Genomic DNA, 17,160 nt, shown 5'->3' on the forward strand with positions numbered 1-17,160 from the left:
CGGCCCAAACGTGATAGTTGAACCCATTGAGTTTGAAGCTGAGAGAAAAATGAGTCTTTTTCACCCATTAGAGAGAAGAGATGATTAAAAAAATACGTACCACAAAGGATTTTTAGACCTTTCTTGATAGAAGAGTCTTCTAAAATATTAGATGAACAAGAGGATTCACGGCAATCACCAAAAAATTGAGGGCACGCTTTTCGAGGCACCCAAAAAATTGAGAATCCACACGATCTTTCTTTCTCCAACCTTGCTCTGATACCATGTGAAGAATCCTTGCAAACAATCAAGTTTTCAAATAACTTGATAATTCAAATACTCAAGACTCAAAATAAATGCAGAGTGTTTATAAGCTTTACACCACAAAAGAAATGCAATAAATGCACAATGTTTATAAGCTTTACACCACAAAAAGTGCAATAAATGCACAGTGTTTATAAGCTTAAGGAGACAACTCCTTACTGAAATTCACCCTTTACAATGGGCTTACAACCCTTATTTATAAGCTTTAGCAACTCATAAGAGCTGTTGGGCTGATTCCCAACAGCTCTAATTAGAGCCGTTGCGAGTCAGCCCAACGTCTCTTATTCATACCTATGTACAACAGTCAGTACACTGTGTACAAAAATAGTACATAAAAAAAGGATAAAATAAAAATAAAAAGTTACAAAAACAAGAAAAATTAAAAGGAAGAATTACAATCATATTCAACGACATGAATATGCATAAAATGACTAAAATACCCCTACAGCTAATACAATAAAGAAATATATATTATATATATAAGTAGATGGATACATGTACATATATATGAAATATATATGTATATGTATCTTCTTTTATACATATAAAATATATATTATAAAATACATTGTCTTATGGATTACAATTTAACAGTTTGTTCAATTCTTTGACAGTTTAATTATTAATCTCTTTTAAGGCTTCCTTATCCCCGAGTTTATGTGCACTTGTTTGCTTGATTCTTCATATTCAATTCTATGACATGCCAAAGGGTGGTTGTCACAATAGCTAAGCTTTCGTCCATAATGTCTTGATTGTGTTGCATTCCAATCTGCATTATGCTGTTTAGTGCAATTTATGTGTTCATCATATCCATACACTTTGTTTATTTCTTTATCCAGGCTCCACCAGTTTCTGTGCCCTCTAATCCTCCAACATTGTCATCAGCGACTCCTCAAGCTGCTGCAGCAACCTTGGCTCCGTAAGTCATTTGGATTTTTTAGCAATCTTCAGTTGATTCTTCTTGGGGTATCAATGATTTTAACATATCAAAGTTTACTTGTTAAACTCTGCTTCCTGTCATCCTTTTCTCGTAAACAGAGCCCCGCTTATGACTGCTCCAACTCCAACTGCTAGTGGGGCTCCAGCACCTACGCCAACTACATCATCGTAAGATCCTAATAAATTTATCATATAGCTATTGAATTTTTTTTTCATTATTAGAATATTAATATTTAGGAGTTCTTGCCCCCAGATTTCTTGTCCTTGGAAAGGATATTTATGTGTGGTATTTTAGCTCATATAAAGAACTAGATCTGTATCTTAACCACCTAACTGCCCACATATTCTTGTAACTTCTATACTCCAAAATCAGACATGCACACACTGCATATGCACATGAATGTTGAAGGCTAGACTGAATATCAAGAATTGACGTATTTACTGTAACTGAAGGAGTAGGGGCAAATCTCATACAACATTTGGTTCTCTCAACAAACTTTAACTATGATCATCTGCTGCTACTATTGATCATGCTTGTAATATTTCAATTTCTATAGTTATGGCACATTCTGGCAGAAAATATACATAATATGCTCTTTCCTCTTTTAGATAATCAAAAGAATTCATCTAGTACTTTTGTATTATCCCAGATTTCTCTCTCTCTCTCTCTCTCTCACACACACACACACATGTGCACCCACTCTACCTACATGGTACAGTATAGCTGCAACCTACAACTTTGGCCTGCCAGAAATCCATATGATTCCTATGGGCTTTTGAATCCGCCAATGTTGGTGTCTAGTGATTTATCTTTTCTTATTTATAAATTTGTTTTATTTGAAGATCTTCAAGTTGAGGTTACTTTTTTGGAGACAAGGGTTATGTTATTTATGTTTAGTAATTTTGTAAGTTAATTTATCCTAATGTTGGTAAAACACCTCAAATATTTATACCTAGTTTTTGCAAGAAAACATACAATTCTTGACCCATCAGAGTTTGCTCCTTAAGTACAAGAGATGCTGTCATTTACTATTGGCAAATAATCTAATGCTGTTTAAGAGATTTATGTTGGTGCAAGTTGAATTTTTGAACAAGTTATCCTTATGAGTATTATGTGTTAAATAGATCAGGACTTTGTGGGTATTGTATCCTAGGCATATCAGGTCTTGCATGTCTTTGTGATGAGTAATTTCAAATTTGCAGTCTCACTGGTAGGTCAGCATCAGGTTAACCGAGTAAAAGGATATTATGGTGACCGTAAAGAGGACAAGTAATTAAGGTATTGGGTTGTTTGCTTTGCACTAGGTGGGGCATTTTGCATATTAGATCAGAGCAATATGGCCAACAAAATTGCAGATTTATGCAAGTTTTGTAAATCCAGTTGTTTCTCATTGTTTCCTTGGATTCCAGATTCAAGTTTTGTAGATTTTCTTCAGTAAGCTACGGGGTTTGCAGCAGTCAGTGGTAACCAATGTCTAACGTAGGCTTCTATAAGTGAATTGAAAGAAGACTTGAATATTTTAAGGCAGTCACTGGCATTTTACATCTTTGGTAGCCTTCTACAAAGTGGAAATTGAAAGAAGGCTTGAATACTTAATAATTAGAAGAAATGTGGGTAGCTTTGATTAAGATTTGGTTTGAGTTTATAAGGTTTGTCTGAGTATCTTTATTTGATCATGCTTGACTTTTCAATAAACAGGGCATATCTTCACCCACCAATGTTTGATTGGGCATCTGGATACTTAATTTTTGTAAGGTATCCACAAACACTATATAAAGTTAACTGATAATGATCATATTAATTACTATGGAAATGAAGAAGTAGAACACATATCCACGACTGGCACTGAGCTTAACCAAATAAGTTGGAACACATTTAACTTGACTGGGCCATCCTGAGCTAAACTCCTGATTTTAGTGGCTGGCGGGATATGTTTTGGAAGTTCGCTGTTTAATTATGTGTTGTTCTATTTTTTTTTTATGAAATGACCTGCTGGAGATTCCTTTGGTCCAGTCCAAATACATTTAATTATTGACAAAATGCCATTTCCTTTTTCTTTTTTCTTTTAATTTCCCCTCTAGTGCATTTGTAATTGTTGTATGCGCTTCAACTGTTGGTTCTCTGTGGGTTGATAGAATTTTTGCTCAAATTTATAATTTATAATTTTTTTTGATGTATACAGTCCAAATGCCGATGCTTATGGGCAAGCTGCGTCAAATCTTGTTGCTGGAAGTAACTTGGAACAGGCCATTCAGCAGATTCTTGATATGGGTGGAGGAAGTTGGGACAAGGAAACAGTTGTGCGTGCTATGCGAGCTGCTTACAACAACCCTGAGAGAGCTGTTGAGTACTTATATTCAGTAAGTTTCTTTTCATGGTATGGTTCGCCATGGCTGTTTTACTGATTTCCACAAACTTTATTTTTCCTGTGAAGGTTGTTTGTTCTTGTTGGTTGGAGTTTGTTTTCACAGTATCCTAATTTTTAAGTTCAGTAAAGTTTGTTTTCCTATCCTACTTATATTATATAAGATGGACATAACTTTTCTTTATCGCGTTTGGTTTTAGTTGTTTTCTATTCCATTCCAGTTGCTTGTAAAAGCTATTTATTACATGGTTTTCTTTTTAGATATAGTTTGCCTTGGTTATATTTCCTTACTTATTTGAGGGAATTAACTTTTAATAATTGTCGTAAACAGGTCAGAACCAGTTTGATTGAATCTGACAGTAACATTTGTAATTGGATTCATGTTAGGAACTAAGTTCAACCATACAGGGCTTGAGTCTTCTCAGGAGATTCCTGTTCCCCTTAGGGGGTGTTTGACTGGCAGGACATAATCATCTCCGGGGAAAATTGCATTCCTTCTTGTGTGGGCCCCACATCCCTCATCAAACACATGACATTTGTGCCCCGAAAAAAATGAAGAGTGGAGGGCCCCACATCCTTACAAGTTTAATTTGTGTCCCATTTTGGTCGGACAGATTCCTCCAGGGCATCAAGTGCCCTCTAACTCATCTTATATGTGCTTGTTAAATAAAACAGTGACGTCATCTTAGTCATTTTGTTAACTACAAGATGGCCAGCTGAGTGATTTAGGACCAACCGTGTCTTTGGAACGAAGGTGAAAATGATGGGTGTTCAAATGCAATAAATGAAAAGGTGGGTGGGTTTTTGTAAATATATGTTAAATTGGACAGTTTTGTAACTAGATTTTTGGCTGGATCCAGGTTGGTACTGGGTCTGGTCAGAATTGCTTTGCCTTTACCTGGTTCCTGGTGTAAATCTGGTTGCACGTGCTCAGGCAGGATCAGGATCTTGGTCTGATTGGGTCAAATGTAGGCCAGTTCTATCCATTGGTTGTTCTGTCATTGCTCTGTCTGTTGGTTCCTCTTGTTTGTGTTGTTTCTTGTGAGGTTACCCATCAGAAGAATATCTGAAGGTGGCCACAAGGGCTCTGCTTATTTGGTAGGGATGACTTGTCAATGTCACCAAGTTGACGGGATGTCACAAGTTCGAAACCCATAGGTGGCGTCCCTTGCCGCGAGGTCGAAGCTGGGTGTACTCCCCAGTGCGTATGGGGACCTAAAGGGTTTTACCAACTGGAGGCCAGCCAATGTGCGGTCGGTGATGGGGGGTGGGGGTTCCCTTGGATTATCCAAAAAATAAATAAAGAATATCTGAAGGTGTGAACATCTAGCTAGGTTACCTTTGTATTGAACAAGCAAATGTTGGATAGGATGTCTTGCTGCCTTTTGTTTCCCTAGTTGTGTCTGTTCAAATTTCTTACGGCACTGAGTTGTGGATGTTTGATGAATCTAGTGCTGCCACAATGCATCTGGAGATCGAGGGTAATGGCAGTATGTAACCACAATTCATCGGTTGATATCTTACTAAAATTTTATGATAAAATGTTCACATTTTTTTACATCAAATCAATTTGAAACAAAGTTTATTTCTCAATAAGTATTGATAAACACATCTAATGGTTCAGATTGAGCATAAAATACCTAAAACTTTGATATTTGGAGGGCCTTAATGGTCACGTAAAGAAAAAGGGGATAGGATGAACCCCATTCTCATATATATAGATTAATTTAACATTAGATGAATTCAACCTTATTAAAATGATTACAAAATCAATAAAAGAATGACATTTTTGAAAATGCATGCTTACTTTTATGGGCATTATAGGTCTTTTGAACTTGGAGAAAATTGAAAAGTCAAACACCTTTTTCAAAAAAGTAACTTTATGAATCTATAAAAGTCGCCTTTTTTATCACAAAAAGTAATTATGTATTTTTAAAGATGCCTTCTTTTAAGGGTATTTTAGTCATTTTAATAAGATTGAATTCATCCAATGTTAAACACAAGTAGTTTAATGTTAGATTAACCCTATATATATATAGATAGATAACTAAAAAATTAGATTTTATATATGTGTGTTAAAAACACATGCATACATGTAAACAAAAAAAAAAAAAGATAAAAAAAGAGAAAAAAGGAAGAAAGAAAAAAGAAGAGTGGAGGGGCGAGATAAGGAAGAAGAAAACAGAAAAAAGGAAAAAAAGAAGAAAAAGAAGAAAAAAAAGAAGAAAGGGAGAAAGGAAGAAGAGGAAAAAAAAGAGAAGCCAGAGGGGTGAAGGGAGGAGGAAGAAGAAAAAAATAATAAGGTAAGAAAAAAGCAAAAGAAGAATAGAAGGAGAACAAAAAAAAGAAAGCTTTTGGGGCGGGAGGAAGAAAAGAAAAGAAAAGAAAAGAAAAGAAAAGAAAAGAAAAGAAAAGAAAAGAAAAAGAAGACAAAAAAATTAAAAAATTGATAATCATGTCCTTCCAGCCTAGGCGGGGACAACCTAGATTGAAAACCAGGGCCCTACCGCCTAGATCCATAAGCCTAGGCGGTGGCCCTGCGCATAGCCCGCCTCCGCGGAGCGTAGGTGCATTTTTTGACAACTAAGTTCATTATATTTTGTAACAACAAGTTCCTAATTGTGAATTCCTATGATCTTTCATTTGTTCCTTGGTTTGGAGAAAGCTTGGTTTATCCAAGTCTTGAACTAACGTTTCTTTTTCCCTGTTAGGGTATTCCTGAGCAAGCAGAACCGCCACCACCTGTTGCTCGAACTCCAACTGAGCAAGCTGCAAACCCATCAGTTCCTGAACCACAGTCAGCTCAGACAACGGTTCCTTCCAGTGGTCCAAATGCAAATCCATTAGATCTTTTTCCCCAGGTATTCATTTTGCTAGTATATGGCCTCCAGGGTTTCATGGATTTTGAAATTTGGACCTACTATTTTTCCCTCCCATGTAAATAGGGTGTTCCAAGCATGGGTTCTAATGCTGGAGGTGGCGGTTTAGACTTTCTACGTAACAGTCAGCAGGTATTAGAATGCTGTAGCTAAAAATTTCTTTGTGAAGTTCCAACATTTATCTTACTATTATGAATTTGAACTGTTTAAATATTTTCAGTTTCGAGCCTTGCGGACCATGGTACAAGCAAACCCCCAGATTTTGCAGGTCATTTTCATTCCCTTGCCACTTATTACTTGTTCGTTTGCTTTATAATGTTACATGCCATTTCAATCACACTTCATTTCTTGAATACTCTATGTCATTTAATAGCCAATGCTTCAAGAATTGGGTAGACAAAATCCTCAACTTATGCGGCTTATCCAAGAGCATCAAGCTGATTTTATTCGCCTTATAAATGAACCTGTGGAAGGGGCAGAGGGGTGAGAACTGTGAAGCTTCAAGATTTTTTTTTCATGTTGGTAGATTTTTAGTTCTTATTGTTGTAAATGGTAAATCAGGGATCTTGGTGCCCAACTCGCTGCAAACATGCCTGAGGCTGTGCAAGTGACTCCCGAGGAGCGTGAAGCTATTGAGCGTGTAAGTTTGCTGGCTGATTTATTGCAATGATTTGTTTGGAGGTCTTATGACATTTATATTATGTTGAAGTCACATTATGCTTTGGAAAATGATCAAATTGCCTCAAACTGTGCCCTAATGCCTCCATGTAATGTATGCCACCACTTTTTCCAAATTGTCCTATACCTATACCATTTCGTTAATTCTCAAACTGGACATGTGGTAGCACTGCAGCAGGCTTGATTTCTACTGAAGCCCGCATTCATCTTGTCACTATTACATCTAGGGGCTGCATGCCTTGGTGTTGCCGTGCCAGCTTTTTTGAGAAGAAGCGAACACAAGATAAGAAGATGCCGTGCCAGCTTTTAACCTTGTGTAATTTGCTTGGTGTTTCTAAATAAAGTTGTCTATGCTGAAATGCTATTCTAATAGCAGCGACAAAATTGCTAGAAGAGCTAGAGATCAAGTTTATGGTATCTGTTTTATCAAAATGAAAAATGGGAACTGAAAGATGAACGAGGTAAAACCTGTTGAAAGTCGAGAACATGTACTTGGTAAATGACTTTGACTGACCTGTTTTCTTCAAAAAAATATGCCCCCAACAGCTTTGTTCTGATTACTTTTTCCCCGGTATTCTATTTCAATTCATTCACAGATTGCTCGGCCTCTTTCCTTGTATATGCCATATTTTCACCAATTCCAGAAGCATCCTGTGAAGGTGGCAACATGACATCTTGCAGGTTTTGATTCTGGATTCTGCTCTTCTACTACTATGCCTTAACGGTTCTTGTTAGCCCTACTACTACCGTGCCTTCTCATTGGTTCTCAAAACATGACCTGGTTTTGTGAATGTGGCATCTGCATCCCATTGGCCGGCTTGATTTTTTTAATTAGATGCGAGTGCTTTCAATTATTTCAGAAACAAATGGTTTCATCCATTTGCTTAAGATTTGTGTGCACCCACACACACACAGATACATGGTGTTAACTATAAAGATATGCTTTTACAGCTCTGAGCAATTGAGCATTAGGTGTTAATTCTGATGCTTGTTTCGTGGTGGCTGATCTTTTCTGTTCTTACCTTCTCATACATTTTTTGGTTCATGTACAGCTGGAGGCAATGGGTTTTGATAGAGCGATCGTGCTCGAGGTGTTCTTTGCATGCAACAAGAATGAACAGTTGGCAGCAAACTATCTTCTGGATCACTACAATGAGTTTGAAGAGTGAATAGTTGCGCACTTTCCCTTGTATACTGGGTAACTCTTTTGAGGCGTACTGTCTGTATTTTTTGGTGGGCAGAAACCCAGTGTAGTAAACTTGCTGATATACAGTGGTTTCCTACTTCTGGAATGTTGTACACAATTTTATTCATGTGAATTAGTGATCCACATACCAACTTTTTCCTGAAGATGCAATTTAAGCTTCGGTTGCAGTGGAAGCCTGAGGTGTGCTGATTCAACTGGGGCATCATCCATGCGTAAAAAAGAAAAAAGAAAAAGAAGATACCCTTGGCCTGTTCACGGTGAAAAAGTTGTCTACACAGTGGGTTCCAAACTGAGTGGAAAACATTATCTTTTATTTTTCGTAGGTCAATTTTATTTACTTGTTTGGTTTAATGAGATTCAGCCTTTTGATCATGTTTTTCCAACGTGAATGTTGGATCGAGTTTGGAACCGTGAACCGACTGCAGGTGATTACCCGGAAGAAGGTGAGGATGACGTCAAGTCATCATGCCCCCTATTCCCTGGGCGACATGCGCTACAGTGGATGTGACAAACGGTGGGTGAGCCAACTCCAAAAACCTGTCTTTAGTTTGGATTGCAGGTTGCAACTTGCCTGTTGAAGCCGGAATTACTAGTAATCGCCAGTCAGCCATACAACAGGAATTGAAAAATCAAAAGCCTGCAGAAATTCATATTTTTGTCAGTAAACCAAGATCCAAGGGTCGATTCTTACTGTATAGACCATGCTGAGTATGTTAAATGAGATCAGATCTGGTCAATACAACCTGTTCCTATGAGCTTCAACTAACCACCTTGCTCACTGAGTGAGTTGGTTGGCATAAAACTGCTTATCCTTGCGATTAGGAAGTACATCCAGCTTCGGCTTTACACAAAGGTTGTGCATCCTTAGGTTTTGAACTTGTGAGTGGAAGTGATCACGGCTGTATTTCACATCGTGGCATCTGTGTCAAGTCAAGATCTATAGGGATTTTCTTTATTTTATTGAAGATACCCCCACGTCCCTTTCGGAGGAACATTTTTTGAAAGAAACTTTTGGCCATGTCATCTAGTCCTTTCTTCCCCAATAGAATAGAATGATGGTGCATCTCATCTTGATGACATACACATTTTTTGAATATGGTTGTGCCTCCTACACACATCATTCCATGGAGGATGGAGCAATCAAAAGAGTAGATCAGATACTGTCAAATGGTGGGTGAGATTAGCAATGTCACCCAGAGTTTACAACCACAAACCCCAAGTACAAGTGGGATCCACAGAGGGGTGGGGTTTGTGGTTGTGAACGCTGGGTGACATTGCTAATATCACCCAGCGTTTTCGAGGAGGCCTCTCTCAATTGCAAGCTCCAAAGTTGTTCAGGACCAATTTCTCGGCAAAGCTGATGCAGTTCACGCAGAAGGGCAGTGCAACAGTGCACACCTCCACCGAGCATGAGAATGAGAAAGAAAGAGAAGGGAAGACTAGCCAATTGTGCTGATGGATGTAGTGCAAAGACCCATCTCCCTTGGCCAAAGGAGGTCATAGGAATGAAGTTGGGTGGGTGCTTCGCCTACCCACCTAGTCGAGTACAGAGTGAGGAAGATGAAAGTTAAAAAAGAAAAAAGGAAATAGTGGTGGAAAGAAAGATCATAAGAAAAAAAAGAAGGATGGGGCTGATATTGGAGTTGGCTGTTTCTGAACGGGTTCATAGTAGGATCGGATCTTTCAAACCAGGTCAAGTCAAACTGCATTAGACCTTTTGAACCTGGTGCACCTATTCAGCTCAGATCTGATGGATTGGGTCAGATCTACTTTGATTTGGTTCAATCTGATCAATTCAGTCAAATTTTGACTCAGGTTGAATTGCACTTGGATCAAGGCGACTTGGACTGCATGAGCTGTTCTCTTTGCATGAAAACTCATCATGGATGGAGACAATTCAAACTGGATTGGACCTATTAAGATCAGGTTGAATCAAACACATTGATTATTATTGAAGACGAATCTTCCTAGTGGACCTGTATGGATCTTATTGAACAAGTTTGGGTCCAGTAAAATTGCATGAATCAAATCAAACAGGTTCACCTCAAAAGAACCAGGTTGATCATATCCAAAACAGTTGGGCCCAGACGAACCTATTGGACTAGAGCTGGAGCTATATGTCAATGTTGGTCTGATGAACAAGTTTGGGGACTTGTACTTTCAAGAAAATGGAGGTCAGTCCTTGAATCTTCTTAATAGTTAGCTTGGTTCTATATCTTATAACATATTTAAGAGGTAAGTTCATGAGTTTTATAGTGTTTTATAGTTATAGGTTGGGTCATGGGACTTGTACTTTCAAGAAAATGGAGGTCAGTTCTTAAATCTTCTTAATAGTTAGCTTGGTTCTATATCTTATAACATATTTAAGAGGTAAATTCATGAGTTTTATAGTGTTTTATATTTATTTGTAATCTTGAGGATCGGTTACGAACCAATTGTGACTAAAAAATTATGACCTTATTTGGAACAAGATAGGATCCAAATTGAAACTCTATCATGGAATGATATATAGGAGATATTCTATTTCCTAAGAAAAGGATTTGATGTTTATGATAAGTTTCGCTATTTGGCCATATTTGTTATGGATTGGACGATGGGTCAAATAATGATTTTATAGGTCTTATGATATTTAAAGATCCAAATTAAAAGATATGTTCAGATTGAATGCATATTTGTTTATTATTATGTTTAATGCATGCTAATGATTGAGAAAACTTGCTTCCTAGGAGTTGTTAACATTTAATTTTGAATTAAGGGTTTCTAAGTAACATGATTGCAATTGCAAATTTTATGTGATATATGATAAACTAGAGTGTCTTGACATGAAATATATTACAATTATTAGTTGATCATAATAGTCTAAATTGCATATAAAAGTAATTTTGAGAAATATTAATCATTCAATTTGGGTAAGTGATGACTATACTTAATGTTTTATGACATACCTACTAGGCATTCGAGACATGATTGTTTGTTGGATAAAGATATGTTTTTCTACATGTCGAGATATAAGTCAAATACTGTATATTCAATATTGAATTTCCTAAAGCTCTTTTGATCATGGATGACAAATTAAAATGAGTGCATCTTGATACTTGTCTTATCATATATCTCATATGTATTTTATTAAAATAAATTATAATTGTTTTGAAAACTGCATGGTATTTAGTGTTTGAAAAATATATCAAGGTAAACTTATATTTTACTCCATAATAAGATTTTTTTTCTTTATATGAAGGAGAACCTTTTATTATTAAGTTATTGTTATTTTCTCAAAGTCAATGGTATAGTGTGGGTATGCATATAGTGTTTTCATAACTTGAAAAAAGTGGGGGTAATTTTTATTACACAAAATTGTGAAAAATTGGTTGTGCATGATTTTTCTTTTATGAAACTCATTCCAATATTTATATTGTTCTTGATAAATTTCTTCTCATGATAGCTAGTATTTATGATGACATTATACTTTTGTGCTACCTTGGTTATCAAATTCAAATTGTGACTAGCCATTTATTGAAAGAGTGAACATTTGACATACATTTATATATTTGCATAAGAAATTCTGTAAGTTATGTGACGTGATGTAAAACTCATATTTGATTATATATATATTTCAGATTTAGTGCATCTACTTAACTCTAAGTTTGGAAAAATTACTTATGTATGGATATGAGTGAAATTAACTCCAACTTGACATGTTTATGCCCTCCTTGAAATTTATGCATGATGTGCTTTCAATGGATTTAATAACTCAAGGTTTTAGTTTTCTAGGTTTGTTAGTTCAGTAAGAGATTGGAGTTGGATTCAAATCCAAATTTGCATTGAACTTGACCAAATTTTAACTAATTCTCTTAGAACTCATAATGATGTTTTTGTGTTTCATGTGAATGGATTGAGCATAATAGGTTTGGAGATATTACTTGATGCACTTATAAGTATTTTTTATGATACAAGTGAGTCCATTTTAAATCTTAGAAGCAGATGTGTATCCCAAATGACATGATGAGTGTGAATACCCAAGCATAAAAACCATCTACAATACAAAAGAATCACTTGTATATATCGAAGATAAAAACTTGTTTCAAGTCTTAAAAAAAGTACCATTGGGAGAAACCATTATATTTAATAGTGATGAAAATTGGTATAATATCCTATCAAGAAAAAATATAGTTATTGATATATGTTTGAAATTTATTTGATCATATATCTCAATGTTTTGAAAAAATGATATCAATATGGTCATTTAGTATCGGTGCTACTTACAAATACATATTGAAACAACAAAAGGGAAGTATCTAGGCAAATTTTTGTCTAATAATGAAAAATACTTGAGGAGTAGATTTCTTGAAAAATCAAGTAATTAAATTTTTTGCCTATTAATGACACTCTCATTTAAAGGGCCTTTGAGAGATGATATGTCTATCAATGGAAATGAGGCTAAATCCTATTAAAAACAATTACTTTTGATGAAAACTCAACTAGATGATATAGATCAAATCAAATCTAGTGGTTCAACGAAAAGAACAAGTCATTCCTGTAATTAGATGAACACTTATATAAATATATAAATAGAGAATATCTTTATTCCATTCTTGATGCCAATTTATATTTATGATAAGTTTATATAAAACTCATAATGAGATTTGTATGTCTTATGATTGAGATGTTTCAATCAATTTTATCACCTTTGAAAGACTCACCTATATGAGTGTGAAGGTGGGGTTCAGAAAAATGCGTATGACCTTTAATATGCAGTTTCATATATGGTAGACACATATTATTACCTGAAGTGAATGTGTGTGTTATGAAGTCTAAATGGATGCACAAATACACATGGGGCCTGCGTGCTGGGCATCTTGCAGACGTGCAGACAATGCATCAAGCACCCCGAGTATTCATTATTATGGAATTCACATACAAGTCATTACAATGGCTAATTAGCATGGATTTTGTCACCATGATTACTCATGCACCTCATTGAGAAAAACCAACTTAGGAGGAGCAAGCTGGTTATTTTCAAAGTTGGAAAAAGGCTGCCAGATGGGGTGCATGCATAAAACAACCCAAGAAAGGTCGCTTCTCTATACCAAGGTTGTTTCTTTAAATTTCACATGCCCAAGAAACCCATAAAGATAATAAGCACATGAGAGTTGCATCATGTTAATTAATTTGATTGGCTTATGGAGCCCTCCCATCCCACTCTTAGAGAGTGAAGTCCCTGATCTCTTCCTCGGTCTCTCTTTAGTTTTGGACGGTCTTAATTCCAAAGGCACCAAATATTCATTCGTGGAATGTTTTTCTTTTTTCGAGAAGCATCTGTGAAATGTTTTTCATTCACGAGCCCAAAGAAGGGAACAAAGCAAAGCGAACAAACGTTATCTTGGAAGGGGAACTTGTCATAGCTTGTATAATTCTTCTAAGTTGGTTCAAATATGGTTTCAATGTGGTTCATTTTATCAAAGTTAAAGAGTAAGAAAACGATGTTATTCTAACAGTTTCCCTTATAATATATATACCACCAAATGGTAAATCTAACCTTACAAATGTGTTTAGCATGATATAGAAGGTTATATTATGCATAATTAATACACCACAAGATTCCATTTTTGTGGGCAGTTTAAAAATGGTATAAAACATGATAGTCATATTTGTCTGTGCATGTATATATATATATATATATATATATATATATATATATATATATATATATATATATATATATATATATATATATATGAGAACTATTGTGAGATCTAGGCAATTTTGACATTGTTTTTGAAGACCTGACTACCATGCAAATGTGTTTAGCATAGTGAATTGCTAGAAACTGGCTGTTGGACCGTATATTTTTGATAAAAAGTATGATTTGTAGATGCTTGAATATTTATGAAATTTTTGAGCAATTCACTTTCAAGTCTTAAAAATCCCACTGAATGCATCACAATCGGATCATTCAAAAGTTGGTTACTGTAAAACCAAGCATGTAAATAACGTTGGCTCTTCAAAAATAATGTAGATAGCATCCGTACAGTCAGAATTATGTAAAAAGAATTAAAAATCATGAAAATCTCGGTTCACATGTTAGTTTTCGTATTGATGGTACATAGATATTCACTATGTGAGCTCGTGAGACGTTTGTGTCTGCTAATGCTAAAAAGATAACTTTTTTTGTGAAAGAGTAAATTTGGTATCTGTCATGTCCATTCAGTCACCCGTGTGCATCAAATAATGTTAAAAACCACTTTGTTTTGGAGGGAAGTGCTGTTATGGGTTATGGCCGTTGATTCAGTAAAAAATAAGAGATAATTATCCCCCCTTCCCCACAAGAAAAACAAAGAAAAATAGGACTCATGGTAGAGACCGTGCGCTTATGGATCAAACAAAGTTTTAGTAAGTTTTACTATCCTCTAAAAAAATACAGGTTCAAGTGTTGTCAGCGATAGTGTCAGAATTTACTGTGCTACGTATACACACAATGCAACGCACGCTTCGACAGTGATGGTCCAAGGGCTGTTTTGAACCAATTATGATTTACATTATTGCATTAATAGCCTTCAAATATGTGAAAATGAATGGCCGTAAATAAAATCCAGCATGTGCCGCAACATTTTTACTTCCAAAAATTTGGTCACTGGGTGAGCGCATCAGGTCAGATAAACCGTCACAGATGGGTTACACAAGTATTTTGAGAGCCATTCATGTTTTAGATGAACGGCATATATATCCCCAAAAAATCAATGGCAGAATCTGGCTGCCGTTCATCACATGGATGGATGGCAGCCAAGGCACTATCAGGGCTGTATCTGAACTGATACGCTCTTGAATACAGGAGCCTTGATCGACTACATCAAACGTAAGTGCTCTCTCTCTCTCTCTCTCTCTCTCTATATATATATATATATATATATATATATATATATATATATATATTATGCTGTCTTTCTGTCTGCATACGTCAGACGAATTGTGGTTGTATTTCGACTGATTTTAATTAAATATAATTTCAGTCAAATAAATAAATAAATAAATAAATAAATAAATAAATAAATAAATAAATATATATATATATATATATATATATATATATATATATATATATATATATATATATATATATATATATATATATATATATATATATATATATATATATATATATATATATATATATATATATGAGTAATGGGTCGTTACTAAACCCATTTGGTGCTAAACCGTGTGCTAAATGTTTTTTTTTTTGGTTTTTTTTCATTTTATTTTTAAATTCTGACTGTACAGATGTGATCTATATACTTGATTTTAGAGGAATCAGCCCTTGAAGGGTTTGCTTCCAAGACATTGATGGGTTTTATAAAGTTTGAAAAATCAATGGTCCAAAATCTTTGTAAAATTTTGAGGCTTCAAACATTATTTTTTTCATCAAAAACACATGATCCAGGTGTGGATTCTTAGTAAATCCACCATGCCCAACACATTTATAGGGCCGGAACGCATAAAAAGCACCGGAGGAGCCCATTTAGCATGCAATTTATCACCAAATTGGTTTAGCATGAACCCATTACTCTCTCTCTCTCTATATATATATATATATATATAACATGATGGGCAAAAAAATAATTCATTAAAAAAGCATGGCATAGAGCAGGAACACCATATCAGGCGAAACTAATCTTACTCAATAACAAGCAAACCGCCATGCAACCTTCTGTCGGTTGCTCATACTGGTCCTATCATGGCAGATGTGGCTAGAATTGCACCATATCGGAAAGAGTAGCAACAGGCCCGGATGGGAAAATTGATGCAGCACCACGTCTGACGTCACCTATGACGCATGCTCAGCGTCAGAGAGAGAGAGAGAGAGAGAGAGAGAGAGAGAGAGAGAGAGTTAGTTTTGTTGCTTTTCACAATAAAAAATTTGGGCAGTTTTGAAATGGTTGGATGATACGATCCCCTCACCAACTTTAAGAGATTTTGTTGAAGAGCAAGCAAAAGAAACCAACTTCCATGTCACGTTCTAAAGTAGACTAAACCGGTGCACGGAAGAAATGTTCGATGGTATTTTTTTGTCTTGTAGACTTTCTCGAGTGATTGCAAAACTAGCATTTATTTTTCATATTTTTAAATCTATGGTTGTATTTAGGGATGGCAGTGGACCGGGAGAAAGCGGGGTGCCCCACCTCGCCCCGTTTGGACCGGGGACGAAAGGTTAAAATCCATCCTCGTTCGGGGATGGAGGCGGGGATGGACTTACACTTTTCCCCGCCCCGCCCCATCCCATCCTATCCCCAATCCTTCTAAAGGATGGCAATAGACTACAGGAAAACAGGGCCCCGTCCTGCCTCATCCCCGTTTGAACCGGGGAAGGAGGACATGAAACGGGGATGAAGGCAGGGGTGGAGGTTAAAATCCATCCCCGTGCCGGGATGGAGGTTCTAATCTTGAGATAGGGTGAGGGTGGAGATCCTATCCCCCACCCCCGCCCCGGTCCATTGCCATCCCTAGTTGTATTTGATGTTATGATATTGAATTTATCTACTATGTTATGCAAACTAAGAGACAAATCATAAGATAAATAGAAGAAAAGAACCAGAAAAGATCGGATGAAAAAGAGATCCACACTACAAGGATAAGGAGCTTTAGCACATCATTTGTAGCTGCTATTATTAAAAATGTCGCTGTTATTTAATCAATATCGGCTACATTTTTGGCTACATATACTTGGCTTTTGTTGCTCTTCAACAGCCAAAAAAAATTTGGATCGCTGCTATTGGTAGCACTATTAATTGAT

The 17,160-nt window shown here is 36.0% G+C and overlaps 1 protein-coding gene across 2 annotated transcripts in view; it reads left to right on the forward strand.

Annotated features, from left to right (window-relative positions):
* LOC149846557 (ubiquitin receptor RAD23d-like) overlaps window positions 1-8,524 on the forward strand; it is a 30,404-nt gene extending 21,880 nt beyond the window's left edge. For both annotated transcript variants that reach the window (XM_089996404.1, XM_089996405.1), the window contains 9 exons: window positions 1,143-1,222; window positions 1,342-1,410; window positions 3,426-3,603; window positions 6,320-6,469; window positions 6,554-6,619; window positions 6,708-6,755; window positions 6,861-6,970; window positions 7,049-7,127; window positions 8,218-8,524. In XM_089996404.1, the coding sequence (XP_089852530.1) occupies window positions 1,143-1,222; window positions 1,342-1,410; window positions 3,426-3,603; window positions 6,320-6,469; window positions 6,554-6,619; window positions 6,708-6,755; window positions 6,861-6,970; window positions 7,049-7,127; window positions 8,218-8,334 (897 nt within the window). In that variant the 3' untranslated portion in view covers window positions 8,335-8,524. The remainder of the gene's footprint in view (window positions 1-1,142; window positions 1,223-1,341; window positions 1,411-3,425; window positions 3,604-6,319; window positions 6,470-6,553; window positions 6,620-6,707; window positions 6,756-6,860; window positions 6,971-7,048; window positions 7,128-8,217) is intronic.
* The last annotated feature ends 8,636 nt before the right edge of the window (window positions 8,525-17,160 follow it).

This window comes from Nuphar pumila, chromosome 2, assembly GCF_984573655.1.
Source record: "Nuphar pumila chromosome 2, dmNupPumi1.hap1.1, whole genome shotgun sequence".
Classification (NCBI taxonomy): Eukaryota; Viridiplantae; Streptophyta; class Magnoliopsida; order Nymphaeales; family Nymphaeaceae; genus Nuphar; species Nuphar pumila.